The sequence below is a fragment of the Ochotona princeps genome, chromosome 1 (genome assembly GCF_030435755.1).
Source record: "Ochotona princeps isolate mOchPri1 chromosome 1, mOchPri1.hap1, whole genome shotgun sequence".
Taxonomy (NCBI): Eukaryota; Metazoa; Chordata; class Mammalia; order Lagomorpha; family Ochotonidae; genus Ochotona; species Ochotona princeps.
This window is the reverse complement of record NC_080832.1, coordinates 30,023,005-30,043,630: the sequence shown is the minus strand read 5'-3', so window position 1 is coordinate 30,043,630 and position 20,626 is coordinate 30,023,005. Positions and strand designations below refer to the sequence as shown.

Here is a 20,626-nt window from a genome sequence, read left to right as displayed (position 1 = left end):
TGCAACCATGTCAACAAGTGTTATTGGTGCTTTTTTTAATGTGGGCCAATCTTACTGGCATCAGGTGGTACCTCATTGATGTTTTGATTTGGATTTCCCTTTTTGCCAGGAAACTTAAGCATTTTTTCATATGTGTTTGTTTGCCATTTGGGTTTGTTCCTTTGTGAAGTGTCTGCCCATTTCCTGTGCCCATTCCTTGAGTGGCTTGTTTGTTTTGACATTTTGGTTGTTTTGTAGCTCTTTGTATATTCTGGAGATTAGCCCTCTATCACCTACGTAGTGCGCGAAGATCTTCTCCCATTCTGTGGGTTGCTTTTTTGCTTTGTTGATTGTTTCCCTTGCTGTACAGAAGCTTCTTAGATTGATGAAGTCCCATTTGTTTATTTTGGTCTTGATTGCTATTGCTTTTGGTATCCTTTTTAGGAAGTCGGGACCTACCCCTAGATCTTGCAGAGTATTTCCAACATTTTCTTCCAAAAGTTGAAGGTTTCTGGATGTAGGTTTAGGTCTTTTGTCCATTTAGATTTGATCTTAGTGTATGGTGGGAGATGTGGGTCTATCTTTTGGTTTCTGCAGGCTATTAATCAGTTGTCCCAACAGCATTTATTGAACAGACCTTCCCATTTGCCTGGATTGTTGTTTGTCTTTTTGTCAAAGATTATTTGGCTGTACCTGTGTGGGTTCCCTTCTGGTGTTTCTATTCTGCTCCATTGATCTTCCTCTCTATCTTTGTGCCAGTACCAGGCTGTTTTGATAACCACTGCCCTATAGTATCAACATACCGTATGATCCAGCAATAGCACTCCTAGGAATACATCCAAAACACCTGTTTCATGAGAAACCAACATGCACCCGTATGTTCATAGCAGCACAGTCAGTAATTGCAAAAACATGGAAGCAGCCAAAATGCCCATCAACAGAAGACTGGATAAGAAAGTTATGGTTCACATACTCCACAGAATACTACTCAGCTATTAAAAAAAAAACCAAAATGCAGTTCTTTATGGCCAAATGAGCCCAACTGAAAACCATAATGCTAAGGGAAATGAATCAATCCCAAAAGGTTAGATACCACATGTTTGCCTTAATTTAAGATGAAATGATGTCAATATGAAAAATAGTACCTGTAAAATGTACTATTATCTCAACCTCAAACAGCCTATCTCACATGCAATCAGATATTGTGAAGCAACCAACAAACCAACAGTAAATGTGAGTCAGACTGCTTATGATCTACATCAAAGAATTGTAAAACCTAATATACTTTTAATACCCTATGTTATTCCGTAAGGGGGTGGAGGAGCAGAAAAATCTTCCATCACCCTAGAAGGTGAGAGGAAGACGTAAAATATTAGTTAATCCTCACTAGGATATTGAGGATTTCTCTGCACATCCCTCCTAAAACTGTTCTGCACCTAAACTGTTGACATATGTCTTGTTGGAGTTATAAGCCAGTCTAGACTACCCAGAAAAAAAAAGCCAGGTTCAGCAAAGTTATGCTTCAGTGCTATAAAAGGCTAAATATTATAATGAAAATAGACACAAGACAGCTGAACAATAATCTATAGCTATTTTAAGATGTATAGAACCCATTGTATATAAACTAAAATTGAAATATCAATGAAGTAGTCACAGGATGTAGTTAAGAACTCGCATTTATTTTTAACATATTGGGTACTCATTACTAATGTCAGTTAATTCCATAACGTTATAAATTGTTGCTGATGGTATGTTGTAGCTTTTAATTGATCGGGATGATACTCTGCTGGCTCTGTCTTCAGACCAGAGAAGCCGTTGAACTTGACTGGACAATAAGATGCTAGACTCTATGTTTGGTATATGCTTGCAATGAAGGAATCTCAACTGAACTTGAGCTGTGGTTGTGCAACAAGGTGGAGGAATTCACCATGGAGGGAAGGTTTTGGGAGCGGTGGGGAGAATCCCAGTACCTATAAAACTGTGTCACATAATACAATGTAATTAATAAATAAATTTAAAAAAAGAAAAGGACTTTTCTTAGAAAGTATGCTAAGTTCTTCAGTTCCCTATCTTTCATGAACATATGTGGATGTGCCATATGAATCAGCTGTCTTCTATCTTGGGAATAAGGCTTTGTGTAAAAATGGATCCTGGTCTTTACAAGTGTTTGACTCCCATAAAGTCAGAGGTTTATTTGCAAATTCAGTGTATCTCAACTCTGTGGGAAGACATGTTTCTTGAAAGATTGGGAAATATTTTCAGTGTTGTGTAAAAACCCATAATCTTCTTCATCCACTTTCCACAACAATGTGTACTTCAAATGCCTTTAGTAATATCCACAACTGAAGAAATATTACATCACCTGTGCATTTTCGTTTTCAGGATCCTCCAATGGCTGTAACCCTTGGACTCCGCATGGAGGAAATGATTTTTAATCTTGCTGATACACATTTGTTTTTTAATGACTTAGAGGTAAGAATTATACAGGGTAAAAATACTTACATTCGTATCTAAGACTCCTTAATGCTTTTTATATATAAGCAGATAACTTCAAAAAATAAAAAGAAATATAGCTCCCAAAGTCCTTAAACTTCCTGTGAAAAGGTTGTAGTTACAACTACAAACAGGAAGCTAAGCCATGCCCCTCTGCAATAGATCTGTACCAGCAGATATTTCGAACAAACTCTGCAAAAAAAGTATGGTACTTACTGTTCACTCCTGTCCGTCAGTCCTGTGTCCCAGTCACAACTCACGTGGTACCTTTTCCAGATTACTAGCCGCCAGGTGGCTATTTAAGTTATTCTGTAGACAATATTTACTGGTAGCAGTACTATTTGTGGTGATAGTATGAATAAATTTTGTAGACAATATGACTCTTTAAGCAACATTGTCATGGCTCACTTACTCCCTCTGGATAAACTAATCCTAGGACTTTTTATGTGACACATCTGATGGGTTTGAATGTATTAATTTTCTCTTAGATTGACTTTTAAAAAAAATTTCCAACATCAATTGGTAATAGAGATTGTAAATGGAAAACAGGAAGACGTAAAAATAGCTAAGTGGAAGTACTGAAAACTATTCTCCAAGCCTGAACCTAAGTACCAATAGTTATTAACCTGCGGGCTAATGACCTGAGTTATCAGACAACCAGACACTAGAATTTGAAGTAACTAAAGAACTCAGCTACTGGATAAGCAAAACTGTTCTGAACTAGAAAGATCTCTTTCTTTTGAAATTATATTTTTAAATTGATTTAAAAATGAAATGATTTGTCTGTGACTTATGGAACAAGTACAGAGTAACAATTATTATGAAATTCTATCTTGTTCTAGGCATTTTATGTTGGACCTTAAACAATGCTTGGAATTCAATATATTTATACATTACTGGGGAAAAACTGCAAAATTCACTACATAAAAATGATGTCCAAGCGTACCCGCTAGCCAAGTGATAGAACTGGGATTGAAGGCAGGTTTATCTGGCTCCAGCCTCTTCAACCTAAAAATGTGGGGGGAAAAAAAAGTCAAGTTAGTGACTGACCTAAGTAAGTTTTTAAAATTGACAAAATCTCTTAAATGTTTTAGTTATATTTGAGACATGAGAGTAAACATGAACAATTCGTGAACAATTCAGGATATCTTATAGATTTGTGTACTGAAAATATGGCATGTGATAGCATTTTGTTGCTGCTTTCTCTGTAGTAAGTCCATACTGGATAATAAAATCAATGTCAATTTAAACAAAGTTTTAGTTTTCTCTTTAATGGGACATTTGAAATATCAGTTTTCCTAGACAATTTTTCCAGCTTTAGACAATGAAAATAATCACCTCTCTAAAACATGATTTAAACCAATCCTACTACTTTTTATTGTTTAACGTACAGAATGAATTTATATATACCTGTTAATCAAAAACACATTTCAGCCTGTTTGGAACTTGAATTATTTTATTCACAGTGGTAACATTTTAGATTCATTTTTCTGTTTGTTGACATGGGTGAATCTCAGTCCAGAGATGTGTCTAAAAGTCTTTTCAGGGACAAAGAAAAAAGTGATTTTATGTGACTGTATCTAGATTTTATTATGTTTATTTTATTTGATTGAATTTTTACTAAAATAAATTAAATAAATGTAATGTTAGCTTTTTTATTGGCATGTTTGAAGCCAGATGGAACAAATTTACTGTTAAAAACACTAAAGTGAGAAGCTGAAAATAGCATTTGATGAATTTATAAATACCTTTAGCAAGTTTAACATCAATATTGGTTTATCAAAAGCATGTTATGATCATGTTTGGTGCTCTAAAACTTGTTGTTTTGGATTAGATACTACAATAAATGTCCATTTAAACTCTGAGCAGCATCTAGGACAGAAATGCTACCTGAAAAAGTATTGGCGTTGATTTTCTCCTCTCTGATTATAGCGTTTTAATTGGGTTTTATAATGTGATAACATGACATTTAACTCAAACCCTGAAACATGACTATTTAACAAAGCAAGTCAATGAAATAACATCCAGTTCCTACGTACACACTGACTGAACTCTCCTTAGATGCGCACACTCAATGCACTCTTGCACACCCAGATGAAGTGTGCAAGGAAGCTCAAGGCTTTATCACTGTGGAAGGCTGTTTTGGAGCCGAACAGTTAAGATGGTGGGTAAGACCGCTGCACCCATCAGAGTGCCTGGGTTTGCTCTCTCAGGCTGGTTCCTGCCGACGCAGACGCTGGGCCCCTACCATCCAAACGGGTGGTCAGGATGTGTTAGCTCAGAGCTGTGGCTTGATCCAGCGCAGCCATAGTGGGCATCTGGGAAGGGAAACGAGTGGACGGAAGGGCTTTGTCCATCTGTCTGCCTCTTTCACTATCTCCACATTTTAAATAACTATATATGTTTTTAGATTATTTAATTGCAACAAATGGGCACTCATTAATGAAATCCGTATCACAATGTTCAAGATCCTTCAGTGTATTTCCATATGTCTTATCTGTGAGCAACTGACTTTGAAAAATCAGCTTTGCCCTCGTAATTTTTCACTCTGATAAACCTCTTGTTGCTACCGATTATCAGCTGAAATGAAGTCTTTTATAAAAGTCTCTTTTGAGGCCGAACTCCTTCAGAACACTGTAGCATGTGTTGGAGCAGCTGCTTCTCATGTTGTTTCCTAACAGACAGCAGACACTTCGCTGCCTTCTGCCCAGCTGCAGAGCAGGCAAACGCTGCTCCTGCTAAGAGAATGTTCTGTTTGAAGAACGTGTTATTTCAGTTAGAATAACTTCCAGGGAAAAAGGCACAAGGGACTTTGGGGTCACCAAAGTGAGAAGAGAGTGCTGTGGGCTATAACCGATAACTATCAGTGACAACGTTGTGGTCACCTTGTAAGACAGAATTAAAGCATTTCAGATTTGTATCACAATTACTTCAAATACTTGAAGTGTTCAAATACAAGATGTGTTCATGCCGAAACACGACATACAATGTTTTTAGTATTTCGGGTTTTGCTCAGAATGATTCTTGCAAAGGTCGCAGAGTAAAAACTAAAAGAAGAATAATTATTTAGCTTTTCCTAAAAATGTAAGTAATTGAAGTTCAAGTTTCCTTAGTCCTCAGGCAGCTGTCCAGAGTCAACAGGCATAGTTAACCAGGCATAAATTTAAAGAGAAATTGGATTTGGAAAAACATCAAACATCATTTCAAATACATAGCTCATGGCCCAGGATGTCTGATCTGCCGTGGTCCTCGGGAGTGAAAAATAAATGTACAACTTATCTATGTCCAAATTGGTCCTGTGCATTAACATTCTCAATCAATTAGAATATGAAAGTATGACTACAGTGTAACATCTGAGTCTCAGAGTTACAAGAATCCTCACCCTTTTCAGTGGTACTAGTTTGTTGTGAAAGAGAGACATGGAATGTATTTACATGAAGATTGGGCATGTCAGGTAATGGTGACTTTCCTATCATTTCCGTCCCAAGAATACTAATGTTTCCAAGAAATACCGCTGCTATCTAAAACTGCCTTTGTCCCTCTATGTTCATGGGGTCATTTCCAGCTGGAAGACAGCTGTGCTATCTTCCATTCCTTTCTTATAATAGCTACTGCTATTTGAATGGTGAGCACCACACACACACTCAGAATCGGAATGAATACAGTGAGGGAAACCAAAGAGGCACAAAGGGTTCAGCCATACTTATTTTGAGGCTATTTAATTCAGTGCATTCAGTCTAAATCATCATGCATTTGCTATTCTGAAAATTGAGTATTTTTTTTAAGATTTGTTTATTTTTATTGGAAAGTCAGATATACAGAGAGAAGGAGAGGAAGATCTTCCAAGTGGCCAATCCGGTTCCAGGAGCCTGGAGCCTCTTCCAGGTCTCCCACATAGCTGCAGGGTCCTAGGGCATTGCACCATCCTCGACTGTTTTCCCAGGCCACAAGCAGGGAGCTGGATGGGAAGTGGAGCAGCTGAGACAGGAACCAGTGCCCACATGGGATCCTAGTTACTTGCGAGGTGATGAGAGCTTTAGCCACCAGGCTACCACACTGGCTCCAGAACTGAGTATTTTAAGTAGCCGCAACCAGACTCCACCTTCAGCGCATGTACTGTTTCACTGGAATGTTTCTCATTATTTGAGGTCTCACGAAAACTCTTAGAATAGCAAAAATAGTTGAGTTGTTATCTAGAAGTTGTTATATAAGTCTGGGGCAATGCATTACCAATTTTTATGTGGATACACTTACTTAACAGTTATTTTCCACGGAATTTCTCGTATGTTTGAGATAGGTGTAAATGTGCATTTCTCTTCTGGATTTCACAATTTAAAAACTTCAAAAAAGAAAATGCTCTGTGATTAGTTTCTTTCCTCGGTGAGAATAGATGGGGTTCTTAAAGAACAGCAGCATGTTTCTTTCCTGCTAGATTTGGTCTAGCAAAGTGCAGGAAGTCATGGAAGTCTCCCAGGACACCCTAGCCAAGGCCCACTGCAACACCCAATCAATCAATAATAACATAAACAGATGAAATGATAGATAATTAAGCAAGTAATGGCAATGCTTAAGTCCACACAGCAGATATTAGAGAAAAAGAACTCAGATGATTTGAAAGATTCAAAGAGAATTTATCAATTTAATTCTAAGATTAAAATAGTTTTTCTTTTAATTACTCCCCACTGTAATATATTTGCAAGCCCTTTTTTATGATGCGTTCATGGATTTAGTTTATTGCCTAGAAATGGCGCCAAGGCCCAGCATAAAGTGCCAATAGAGTGGAAAATGATGGGTAAATGCTGCCACCTACTGGTCAACATCGGATCAGCTGGAAGATGGATAAAACAGGATGATAAGCATTATTTGAAAAAAAAAAAGACTAACTGTTTCTAATATTTTCAACAGGAATGTGATCAAGTTCATATAGATGATGTTTCATCAGATGATAATGGACAAGACTTAAGGTAAGTTATGCCTTTCAGTATGCTGTTTCCTACAGAAATTCAGCTATGGAATTTTGCACATGTAATTATTTCTTTTATTTCTTTTTAATGTATTTTGGGTGTTGCAGTACCTACAGTTTTGCAACTGATGGCTTCCATGCAGCTGCAAGTAGTGCAAACCTTTGTTTGCCAACAGGTGTAAGAGGAGGAGTTGACTGGATGAGGAAGTTGGCTTTTCGTTACAGAAGAGTAAAAGAATTATATAACACCTACAAGAATAATGTCGGAGGTATGTGTGTATGTATGTGGCTTTTTCTTTTCATCAAACAAAGGCTGTTCAGGTGTAGGGAGACTTTAAGCTGTAGTTTCATGTTGGCAATCATCCTCCTGTTAAAATACACAAGCAAAAGCCAGAATTTGAAGTTTCTGAGAATTGGTTGGGGGAAGAATTGACTGCAAAATGAAGCATTCTTTGTGATACTTTGTGCTCAATTGTATAGTTAAGATTTAGACAGGGAATTCTGTTCACTGCATGAGTTTGTGCACGGAGCATCATGGAGAAAGTCAGACAAAGGGACTGAATGAGGCAGTGGGAGGGAGAGCTTTCTGAAAATGAGATCCCAGAGTCATCAACAAGCATGCCTGTCCTGGAATCTTAACAGATGTTAATGTGAACTGTAATTTCAAAGTTGTTCCATAAGTATATTGGATCTTGTTAAAAGTCGTATCTTAACTGGATGCATAACTTTGTCACACAGAGTTTTAAGTGTGGTTACCGTGACTTTTACAAGTTCTGATACTCTTTAGCTAAAATCCAGATGATTTTGTACACATCTGTATATGCTATAGGTGATGTAAAAATCCATGCCACCCGAACTATAGCCTTGTGCGCGCCTCTAGACACAGTAAACCTTGGTGACCCCTGTTGGCACGATCACCTTTATAGCAACAGGACTCCTACCATAGGATGTGAGGTCATAGAAGATTGTTCTCCTGGGCTTTAGGTTCTTTCTTCTTTTCATTTTTCTTTTTTTTTTTTTTTTAAAGAAGGGTGACAGAGTAGCATAAGACAGAATGAGAAAAAATAAATGATTGAGACCTAAGTAGATGTGTGCCTACTGTAGATAAATGTATTCACATGTACTTCATATACTATAATAAATAAAAGGATCATGCATATCCCATAAATATATTATGCATGCCCATGTACATCATCATGAACATGGAATTATGTCTGATCACCCCTGAAATACATAATATATTCTCAGTTCTTAGTAGGTACTCACTGGCCGCAAGATAATATAGCCAGAACTGAAGATAATCATGATGTCAGAACAGCAGAGGGCTTAGACAAGGATACCTTCAGATCCCAGTAGGAAATTGGGCACAAGGAATTGCTTACTTGCTCAATATTCTAGGGAAAAAAAATCTGTAACTTGCCAGTTCACTCCAGTGCTCAACGCAGACATTTTTATAAAAATCAAATAAACAGATTTTCTAGTTAAGAAACCACTGAGGATAACACATTTAACTTTCTTTTTTTTTTTAATTATTTATTATTTAACTTCAGTAATTACATTGTATTATGTGACACAGTTACATAGATACTTGGGTTCTCCCCACCCCTCCCCAAACCCTCCCACCATGGTGGATTCCTCCACCTTGTTGCATAACCACAGCTCAAGTTCAGTTGAGATTTCCCCATTGCAAGCGTATACCAAACATAGAGTCCCGCATCTTATTGTCCCGTCAAGTTCAACGGCTTCTTAGGTATACCCTCTCTGGTCTGATGACAGAACCAGCAGAGTATCATCCCAGTCAATTGAAAGCTCCAACATACCATCAGCAAAAATTTACATCATTATGGAATTAATTGACATAGTAATGAGTAACCAATATGTTAAAAGTAAATGCGGGTTCCCAGCCACCTTCTGTGACCACCTCACCTATACTTCAATTTTAGTTTATACACAACATATAGCTCAGTGGTAGAGCATTTGACTGCACATTTAACTTTCAAATAAATATGCCTCTAAAATTGAAATTTTTGAAGACGTTTTATTAAATTTATTTGAAAAGCAGAGTTACAGAAATAAAGCAAGAGATGAGCTAAAGATCTTCCATCCACTGGTTCCCTCCCCAAAACTGAGACTGGGCCAGGATGAAGCCAGATGCCCTGAGAGTCCTCCAGGTCTCCCCAACCGGGACAGGGACCCAAGCGCTTGGGCCTTCCTTCAATGCCTCCCCAGGAGCATCGGCAGGGAGCAGGATGCGAAGTGGAGCAGCTGGGTCCTGAACCAGCGTCCACGTGGGATCCTGCTGCCACTAGCAATGCTTTTATCCCTTACTCTGATGCCACAATACCAGCCCCTGGGATTGAGTTTTATCATTACTCTCCACTGTCAGCGTATTATAAAACTATTTCGAAACTAACAAGATCGCTATAAAAAATCTTATCCCTTAAATGTTTAAACAAGAACCTTAAGAACTCATTTTCTAATCATACATGAATGTCTCTTTATTGGAATGAGGCTAGGGAGACTCGCTAGAAATGATAAATTTGGATTAAAAGTTGAAACTGTTGGAAATGTGTAGACAATGGCATGCCGGACGGTCTGTACCAGCAATGTCAGGACATATTTCAATAAGAGACTGATGCAATTATGACTCCTTTTGAAGCGCTGTACTACTGCAGCAACATGGGGAAAATCTGTCGGGGGAGTGGGAGTTTGGGGGGGAATCCAAATAAAATAAAATTTTTTAAGAAATGTGCACTTCACTCACCTGTATAAGTGCTTCCAATATTGTAAAGTAAAATTTAAATAAAAGTATTTGTTTTCTATGGATTTATATTATCTTTTTAACAACAAAAGCAAGGGCTTAATCACTTTAAATGAACATTAACATGCTTACTTCTCTCTTTTCTGATCTTCTCACCTTATATTAGTGCAGCTACTAGCTAGTAACTAGTGTTGCTGGTAGTATTAGAAATATTCTAACAGCTATGCATAATTCCAGTGTTACTTTTTGATTAAAAAAAAATTAAAATTTATTTGAGAAATCCATCCATTGGTTCAAATTTCCAGAACACCCAGGGGCAGAACGAGGAAGTTGAAACTCACTCCAGGTCTCTCACATGAGTGATAGGAACCCAGATACCTCAGCAGGATCTGCATAGGCAGGGGCTGGAGATGGGGACTGAACCCAGGCACTCCCCCAGGAGACACGGATGTCTGAACCCCTGGATTAAGAGCCTGTTCTGTTGCTATTTCCAGGTGGATAAGATTGTAAAAAAAAAAAAAAAAGAAAGAAACCCCATATTTTCAAAGAGCCACAATAGTTGTGATGTCACTACCTTGGAAGAGCTCTGTGAGTCCTTCCAACTTGACCCATCATTGCCCTGGAGGCATCTCAGAACTGAGAATTTTCCAGGCTCTGCAGGGCCATGGCCTCCAATGCACCAGGTTCTCCCTCCCATGAGGGCCAAGTCTGAGTGCACCCGAGTGTTGCATCCTTAGTGTTTAGCCTAAAGCCTCACATCTACAGGTGGTTTCACACATACTCATTCCATGAATGAATGAGTGATCAATGATTGCATAAAGGATTTATGTTGTTTAAAAAATCTGTTTCTTTTATTTATTTTAGTGGCAGAGTTATATAAAGAAAGGGAGATTGACTACCCAAAAGGCAGCAGCAGCTAGGCTGGGCCAGGCCAAAGCCGAGAGCGGCAGCATCTTGAGGGTCTTCCCACTTGGTTGCTGAGAACAAAGGCCATGGGCCATCCCCTGCTGTTGCTCAGGCATATTATTAGTGAGCTGGACAGGAAGTGATGCAGCAAGAACTTGAAGTGGCACCGATCGGGAGTGTCCGTGCCGCAGGCAGCAGCCTTACCAGCTATGGCACAATGGCAGCCTCTTCATTTCTAATGTAGACGTTCAAAACTGATATACTCTAGATGGAAGGGTCACTAAGCTGACTGTCCCTGAAACATATTCCTCTGCTAACTCGGCTTTGCCTTTTGGTGCCGCAGGACTCCTGGGCCCCGCCAAGAGGGATGCGTGGCTACAGTTAAGGGCAGAGATCGAAGGTCTGACAGATTCCTGGCTAACAAATGCACTGAAGTCTCTTTCAATTATTAGTACTAGGTAAGTGCAAGGGTTTTCCGTTCCATGCTTATTGTTTTGAAGGTGTACTTCTATTAGCACCGTATATATCAAAATGGTAATTCCGAGACTAGGTAAGTTTGAAGAGACATAACAGTTCAGAGTCCACTAACTCTCAGTGTGTGTGTGTGAAGGAGAGAGAGAGAGAGAGAGAGAGAGAGAGAGAGCAGGAAGAGGAATGTTGCTTCTCCAAACCGCCAGATCGTATCTCTCCACCCATCTGCTGTCCTAACTCCTGATACTTCCCACAGCAAGCTCTCTCAAAAATAAAATAGCACCGTTTATGCCAACAGTGAGTGCTTTATGTGTTGGGCAGCATATTAGAGAATGTGCATCAGCCAGATGCATCAGAAAAGCAAGAGGAAGCTCTTGAAAACCTTGTTTTTTTTTATTAACTGGAGAGTGAAATACTGTCTTGTTAAGCAACGACAGGAATGTGTGATACGCAGGAGGAAACCAGTATAAGAAAAGGAGGTGAGGAAAAAGAAACCAGGACTGCTTGCATAGAATTCATAAAAGTATGCATGTGTGTTACCGTTAGTAGTTTTCAGCAAATGCTGAAACACTGTGATATAAATGAGTGGGGTGTGAGATGAAAAAAGTTGACAATAAGGTGGAACATAGTAACTATGACCCTAATGGAAAAAATAAATGTGAATGTGAAGAAACACCGACAGTAAATGCAGAAGTAGAGACAAAGCAGAACAGAGGCTTTGGATTTTCTCCTTTACATTTGAAGGCTTTCTGCAATTTTTTTGTTATAAATATACATCATTTATAATTAATGTAACTGAATTCACATAGTGTAAGAGGTGACACTTTGTAGCAAAATCTTGTTTCTACCCTCAATAACATGTTTTATTTAATATTTTTATTTTATAACATTTATTTGTATATTACTTTGAATAACATATTGTTTTCACAAGGTAGAATTTGAGACATTTTGGTTTTAGTCATCAGCCATTATCTAGAGATGTCTGTGTATTGATATGCGATACTATTCTACTATTGAAAGGCCATTCATTAACTACGGTATTTAGAAACCACAAAGACAAATTTAGATTCACACTATTTGAAATTATCCGTTGTTGGATAATAAATTTCTGCTTTCTCCTCGTTTTAGGAGTAACTGTGTAAATGTCTTGGTGACAACAACCCAGCTGATCCCCGCACTCGCAAAGGTTTTACTCTATAGCTTAGGAGGTGCTTTCCCCATTGAGAATATTTACAGCGCAACAAAAATAGGTAAGAAAATGAGTTTAAATCCATAAGGAATATGCTATCATCCATGCAAGAATGATTTTTCTTAAAATGAATTTATTCTTGATTCCTTTTTTTTAATCAATTGGGCTGTTGGAACATATATCTGAGGAATATAAGGGCCATACAACAAAATTCCTACAACCCATTGTACATGTGTGTCTGTTCTGAGATGTTTGAGTGAAATTCTACACTCAGTATCTATGTAACTCTGACTCATTCTACATATTTTATAAAGCATGTGTTATTTAAATAATATACCATAACACCAGCCATAGCAATTGCTGGTTTAGTTAATGCAGACTATAGTGTTGAGCCTTTACATATATATAGTAATTAAGATCTAAGGTTAAAGTGCTACTTTGACATTACAGAGGAAGTTCAGATGGATTGAACTGGTGTGGAGCAAAAACTTCCAGAAAAATAAGGACTTCATAAATCAGAAAAATTTAATTTCAAGTTTGTGAGCTCCTGTGTGGCTAGAAATCCCATATTTCCAAAAACGTTTAACATTTACCAGAAAAACAACAGTATTTAGTAAGATAACATCTGTGGAGCCATCTTTTGCGTTAAGTGCCATTTGCAGTCTGTAATTTCCAAGAAGAAGTTGAAAAGACAGCCACATCATATTCCGCCATCTTGAAAGAGTTAAAAGAAAACTGCTCATGTATTCCACTGTCTGTCAAGGAAATGCCAGGGAATATAAATGGGTTGTGTAATGCGCCCTGAAGGTCAACAAACATAGGCTTTGGCACCTTGACAAGAGGAGTTCGAAATCCTAAAATCCCCCACCAAAAATAACCTGCCCTGGCCAGTGCGGAGGTCTGATCCTGGCTGTAGCAGAGGCAGGCCTCAATCGCAGCTGTTACAAGAGTGCAGTTAACAAGAGCCAAGCTTTTACAAAGTAAATTCCATGTTGTCACAAGCACCCCAATTCAGAGCTGAGCTGCCAATACTAGACGTGTGTTAGATAACTATGTATCTTTGTGCTAGCAGGGTTTATAAATACCCTGTGATTTTACTTTTAGACAAATTATTTTATAACAGAACATGTTTCTTCTACAAACTACCCCTTTCTTTGTTCTGAGCCACATTACTCCCTATATGCAAGGTGAGAAAAACACTCTTCCCCCCCCCTTTAAGTTAATAGTCTGTGATATTTTGAACTGTCAGCTTAACAGGAAAAGGGGGGACTAATATATCCATGAAAGTTCTGGGAATAAAAATCAAACAAGAATGCTAATTTGAAAAGAAGGAAAAAGGAGAGAACATGTAGAAATTCCATAACCATGTTCTTCTAGTGTAATTGTAGGAAATCAGTGCATTTTACAATACATGCTGTGACCAAATTGGATAACACTCCTAGTTTAATTAATCTAACCATAATAGCTTCAGCAAGGAAAATGTTAACCAAAGAAGAGCCACGTCTTAGTAGTTCCTTAGAGATGAACGTCCAAGGTTCCTCTGGAATATCTCCAAGTGAATGTATTGCTTAAAATAAGTTAGCCGAAAATAATTTTTAGAATTAAAGTGTTAAGCTGTCTGTGCAGTTGTTCTTATGCTCTTTTGGTGAATAAATCATAATAACATTTTCTCTAGGTCAAGCGCTTAACCTCACTGGTGTTTTTGGAGTGTGAAGTACATTTCTTTAATAATCCATCCTGAGACGCATGCTGTTCAAACATGTGTGCTGGTTTCATAAACCCAGATTTGTAAACCAGTTTAAATGATGTTCAAGAGAAATTAACTTAACACTATATGAATCTTTAGGTTCATGAATGTTATGGCTGGAAGAATAAGCAGTGCATTGTTTTTCAGGCAAGGAAAGCTGTTTTGAGCGTATAGTGTCCAGATTTGGCACTAACATAACTTATGTTGTGATTGGAGATGGCCGAGATGAGGAGCATGCCGCTAACCAGGTAACTTCACTCTGAACTTTTATCTCATTTATCTTCCAGGAAAAGAAAGTTGCTTTGAACGAATAATGCAAAGGTTTGGCAGAAAAGTAGTATATGTTGTAATTGGGGATGGTGTAGAAGAAGAACAGGCAGCAAAAAAGGTAACCTGTCTCGAACAATGTTGGTGTGATACTTTTAATGCAAGCCGTTTTGTTTGCATTCCAGTAGTTTGGCCCAGCATCAGCTTTACAAATGATTTAGATTTATAGATGCGAATCGGTGGAAGCATGAGAGGGTCAATACTTACGTTCATGTAAACCATTTGGAGTCTAGCATTTTTTTGCCTGAAATTTGATTAGAAATTCAGGACAATTGTGCGATGTTTCTTTGGGCATATTGAGTGTGTGTATAAAATAGGCATATACAGTAACTACATTTGTGTGTATGGATCTGTGTCCATATGCACTTGTATGTGTGTATGCATACAGAGTGCACACAAGCATAGGTTGCCCAGAGGTCTGCAAGACAATAGGGACAGAGAAACATTTTTTAAGTACACACAATTTAACAAGAAAATGAAGATGAATGAGGTCTGTAGAAAAGCCAAATGAGTGGCTCAAGACTCCCTGTGACATTCGGTCCTCCTTCCGAGTGTGTAGATGTAGGTGTGCTCTGTGATGAGAAGCACTGAGAGGAGATTTAATCCGCAAAGAGCAAAGCCATTGTGAGAAATTATACTGGTGGCTCTTGGAATCAGGGCTTGTTGACATCCTTCCGAGCCCACACAGAGGCAAGTGTGTCTCTCCCCTTCGAGAAACCATCATCTGTTTCAGTTTGTTATTGGTCCTTGATTGGAAACAAAGAACTGCCTCTGAATATATTCAGACTAGGTATTGGAATAAGCCATCATCTGGCCACATTTCAAGTGAAAACAGACAGAAACCAAAGCAAGTAAAACCCACTGAATGACCTATGACATTACACAGTCAACACAACATGAAGAGCTGCTTCCTTCACTGAAAGACATCAGAAATATAGTTTAGCAACATAAATGTGGTAGTATCTAAGGAAAGGTGAAATAATGAAATAGTATTTAAATACTGATTTATTAGTAGTTTTTATCTGCTTTAAAGATATAGACAGGGTTGGGATAGGCCAAACCTAGCCACGGACTCTGTCCAGATCCCCTATGAGAGCACTTGAGCTATCATCTGTTGACTCCAAGGATGTGTTAACAGGAAGCTGGATTGGAAAGGGAGTAACAGGAATTCCTGGGAAGGTAGATATACCAAGCATCCCAAGAAGTGATTTAGTCAGCTATACCACAGAACCCAACCCTGAATTAGCATGTTTAAAAATGACATGTCAATTTATACATTATTTTACTTAGGAAGAATATAATCCTTATTATCCTGAGGACATTCTAATTTTTGTCTCTATTTATTTATTTATTTACTTACGTACTTACTTGTTTTGAGAAGCACAGACACAGAAAGAAAGAGAGAATTCCCATTTACTGATCGATTCCTTAAATGTCCGTATTAGCCCTTGCTGGGAACTGAAGCCAGGATTCAAGAATTGAATTCAGATCTCCCACATGGGTTGCAAGAACCCATATACTTGGTTCATTACCACTGCCTCTCCGGATCAGCATTAGTGGAACCAAAGTAGTAAGCCAGACTGGTTATTGGTTATTGAACCCACACACTCTGATAGCATAGCTTCTTAACCGCAGGGCCCAATGCCCATCCCCTGAGGATTTTATCTTTTTATTTGTTTATTTTATTGTTGTTTTGTTTGAAAAACAGACAAAGAGCTCTGTATACTTTTTTCCTCCCCAAATGTCCACAAATGTTACAGCTGGTGCAGGCCAAAGCCGGAAGCCCAGAATTCTATCCTAACTCCCAGGTGGGTGGAAGGAAGCTATGTACTTGCTGAATCTCAGGGTGTGCATTAGCAGGAAGTTTTATCAAAGGTGAAGTTGGGACTGGAACCAGATATTCTAAATGAAGCTATCCAAAGTGATCCTCCCACTGCTAAGCCAAATGCCACCCTTCTACCCCATGCCAGGACATTTGAAATTATTGTCTAATAAAAGCCTTCCTTACACCTGCGCATGTGCTACAGCATTCATCTTGTACTTATTCTCAGAGAAAAAAGTGTAAACAGTTTCATTTAAGAAGTTCATAATCATAATAGAGAAATGAAATGATTGATGTTTATAATCAGTTAAAATCATGCAAAATAGAAAGTATTTCTACTTGAGAAGTTTTGGTGAAAGTGTTGGCAACCACTCTGGAAATTCCCTGTGCTTTTCCATGCCAGGAAGCTGTGCAGGCTCTGCCTCCCACAGAGAACCTGGTCTTAATTAGTCAAGTCAGCAAACTGGCCCCAAGGACATTCCATGTGAGAGGTCAGGGCTGCAGACTCAAGAAGTATGACTTACCCTGCTGATCTCTGCTTGAAATACTTCCAATCTCAGGCAGTTGAGATATCTCCTGGAGTTTTTCAATGTCCTGAGTCCATGTTGTTTTGATACTTTTTTTGGTATTGGCACCATAATTGTATGTAACCGAAGTCCTATATTTTAGCCTATGTGAAATTCTTGTATTTCTAGGTCAAGATTACAAAAATTCACTTTTCCAAATCAAAAACAGTCTATGTTCCTGAAAATGAAAACTTGTCAAGTCTACCCAGTTATCCACAGTGAGATAGTTGCTTGCTGCTTTAAAACTAAACTTCAGGAGAAAAAGGCATGACTCCAAATGGCTGAGAATCTCAGATAGAATGCTTTTGTCCAAATGGTTGTATGTGTAGTCATGGTTTGGTGATGGTGAAGGCTTATAATTCTATTTTGAACCATAGGTGGTTGGTTCCTCTAGTACCCACAATGCATGCTTTTCTTTGGATGTAGCAGTAATTGCATGTGCAGAAAAATTAAGCATTGTTTTTTTTACTGTAAATAGATCTGAGCTGAATTTAAAAAATGTTACTTCTAGGTGAATTTCTGTGCTTTCATTTGACTTTCAGCATATATTATTTGAAAAATATTAAGAATAAATATCGAGTTTACACACAGAAATTTCTATGAGAATAATTTTTCTCTCCTGTAGAAACATTAAATGTAAAGTCTATATGTAATTTGAAATTTTCTCAAATCCACATTATGAGCTGGATTAAATTAATTTTAATAAATTTTAGTTAAGCCAAAGTGTCTATAATAGCATTGTCTTAACACCTAATCAATATAAAATATATTGATGCAGTGTTTGCATTTTTTCTTTCGTTTGAGTCTTTGAATTCATGGGGCTAGTACATTTCAAGTACCCAGTTGCCATAGTGGCAAGAAAATGCCACATTGGGCAGCAGAAATGTATATAGTTACAATTATTACTGAGAATGCCTCATTTTCTAAATAAATTGTATTTCCATATTTCACAAGGAAAGATGTTTCCATGTGTATGTGAATGCATACTCCATACAAAAATATTCCAGAATGTGTCATCAACTCAGACTTACATAAATGCTTTTGTTTTGTCAGTTGCTACAGCACAATGGATTCGTGGATTTGTTTATTATCATATTCAATGGGATCTTTTTAGCCTCTTTTCTTCCCAACCACTCTTTCTATGATATTACACACTCATGCACTATACTAGTTTTAACTTCGGAGCACTACAAACCATTAAAATGTCTACTATTTCCTGCCCCACAGGGCTCTGTTCTTGTTCCCTGAGAGATGGTATCTACCTATTTTAAAATGCATGCTAGTGTATGTTCAACTCCATAGCATTGAAATCAATCAAGTCAGGTCTACTGGTTTAAGTTCTTATTTATCCAAGACCCGGAAGAAAGTTATCATCTCCATGGTTTTCTCTATATTATATGATCCAACTTCACATTATGCTTCACATAGGAAGGGGTTTCCTTCCCCTCCTGTCAAAAAGGCAAAATGGCCTTGTCTTAGGAAGTGTATCTTTTTATTTTATTCTGAGACGCTGACCTTTGTGAATGCCGTACTGATGAAAATTTGCTTCCCATCTGCAGAGTAGAATTTCTGTGTCTCTGTGCCTTCCCAGATGCTGAGGTTGATGATTATACACATTCCAAAATAAGTAGAAAACTGCCTAGGGAATTCCAATATTTGCTTTTCTATTCATTAAAATACAGTTCAGATCTATTTCTCTGTCATTTTTATGCCGTACTGATGCTGCAAGTCTTCAGATGCCATCATCCCTCCCTTGACCGTGGGTGGAGAGCGTGTGCTGCTGCGTCACTGAGATGATGGTTATGATTTCTCTCCATTCCCCCCTCTTCCCTTCTCTCTCCCATCCCGCCACACAGCACAACATGCCCTTTTGGAGGATATCAAGTCATTCAGACCTCTTGGCTCTGCATCAAGCACTGGAACTAGAGTATTTGTAACTGTGCTCTCTAACTGGAGACCCCTTTTTTACATTTCAAGTACACTGAATTTTTATGTGTGATTCAGTGCCTCTGGCTCTACACATATAAAATGTCTTAAAAGGATGATATCATATGTGGGATGAAAATTCCAGAATGAAGAATTCAGATTGCTGAATGGAATTAAACTGTAGTGCTACAGAAAGGAAACAATGGTCTTATATTTACAACACTTTAATTAAAACAAAAAAAATTGTGGTGGTTGCTGGGACAAAGTGAGTCCTAACTGGAATTGACAGCTTTAGCAAAGAACTCTACCGCTGAAGAGCAGCAGCTCCCACACTCCGTCAGACAAGGTGATCAACAACATTCCTCACCGGGAGATCTTCTCAGCCCTGAGGTTTGAATCTGACTTTAGCCTACCTAGCCCAGAAAATCTGAATTGGAATGCACTCAGACTGTATAAAGGACAGTCCTATCCAGACCTGTAATTTGTGTAAATTATTGATGAAAATAATTTACTGTGACTTTATTAACAGCTGACTTTGAAAGTGGATGCAATTTTTCTTTCATTTGTTAGGGAGGGCACAGGGATGGGGAATGGGGATATGTCTCTTTTTTAAGTTTGGCAAACAGAATGTTCATACTGATATGTTGTGCCTTAAAGACAAGACAATGTTTGTGTGTTACAATGTAACTTTGGTTAAAATCTCTGTAGGTGACAACCCAAAACCTATGTGATCATTTAATCATGACCAAATTTAAGATTCAAGCTATCAACATCTAATAATAGCATCAGCAAGAAACTGGACATTTGTTCCAATAAGAAAACAATAATAATAAAGCCGTGTTTTATTTGGGTTCTTAATAATTCCAATAATTGTGTGAGGCATCAGTTTGTGCATCCAATCATAAGCATAAGGTTTGGGAAAGACTGTGGGACCTTCACTTAGAAAGGGAAGTGTATGTTGAAGTCTCAAGTATCCCTTTCTGCAGTTTTACTGGAAAACTAAGAGCCATGTTCACAACAACTTGCACTTTTTGGAATTTGAGACTTTTTGACATATTTAGGTTGCATAGAGGAAATGATTATCATACTGATCATAAGCAATTGTCATCCACAATTTTAGAATATTTCATGAGCGTGGCTTAAAATAAAGCTAAGTGTGTTTTCCCAATGCCGTCACAAAAAATGCCATCAGTAGTAGAAAGTGGATGCCCCAATTCGCTTGCAAGACAAGAGTACATAGAAACTTTACCTACAGGATCATCATAAATTCAATTAGCAAGTGAGTGGAATCTTGAGATGACAGCAGTAAAACAGTTTCTGGCACTTCATCATAACACATTTATCCAGACCGTCTCCATTTCAAACTTGTAGATGTTCACTTTTGCCTGTGCTGTAATTCCACAATGGACTGCATTCATGGTAAGGAGAACCTGTCATCTTGTGCTTGCATGTTATTTTTTTCCTTGGTGTGTAGCC

The 20,626-nt window shown here is 38.0% G+C and overlaps 1 protein-coding gene and 1 long non-coding RNA gene across 5 annotated transcripts in view; one reads left to right on the top strand and one right to left on the bottom strand.

Annotated features, from left to right (window-relative positions):
- EYA4 (EYA transcriptional coactivator and phosphatase 4) overlaps nucleotides 1–20,202 on the top strand; it is a 279,788-nt gene extending 259,586 nt beyond the window's left edge. Inside the window, exons 13-19 of one of the 4 annotated variants that reach the window (XM_004587245.3) lie at nucleotides 2,362–2,451; nucleotides 7,378–7,436; nucleotides 7,544–7,704; nucleotides 11,446–11,560; nucleotides 12,702–12,823; nucleotides 14,797–14,897; nucleotides 19,081–20,202. In XM_004587245.3, coding sequence (XP_004587302.3) covers nucleotides 2,362–2,451; nucleotides 7,378–7,436; nucleotides 7,544–7,704; nucleotides 11,446–11,560; nucleotides 12,702–12,823; nucleotides 14,797–14,897; nucleotides 19,081–19,161 — 729 coding nt within the window. In that variant the 3' untranslated portion in view covers nucleotides 19,162–20,202. Of the gene's footprint in view, nucleotides 1–2,361; nucleotides 2,452–7,377; nucleotides 7,437–7,543; nucleotides 7,705–11,445; nucleotides 11,561–12,701; nucleotides 12,824–14,656; nucleotides 14,758–14,796; nucleotides 14,898–19,080 lie in introns of all 4 variants that reach the window. The other 3 variants (XM_004587244.3, XM_058673473.1, XM_036494076.2) reach the window with 3 other exon arrangements.
- LOC131482060 (uncharacterized) overlaps nucleotides 1–20,626 on the bottom strand; it is a 149,483-nt gene that overhangs the window by 100,034 nt on the left and 28,823 nt on the right. The gene's annotated exons all lie outside the window — the stretch shown is intronic.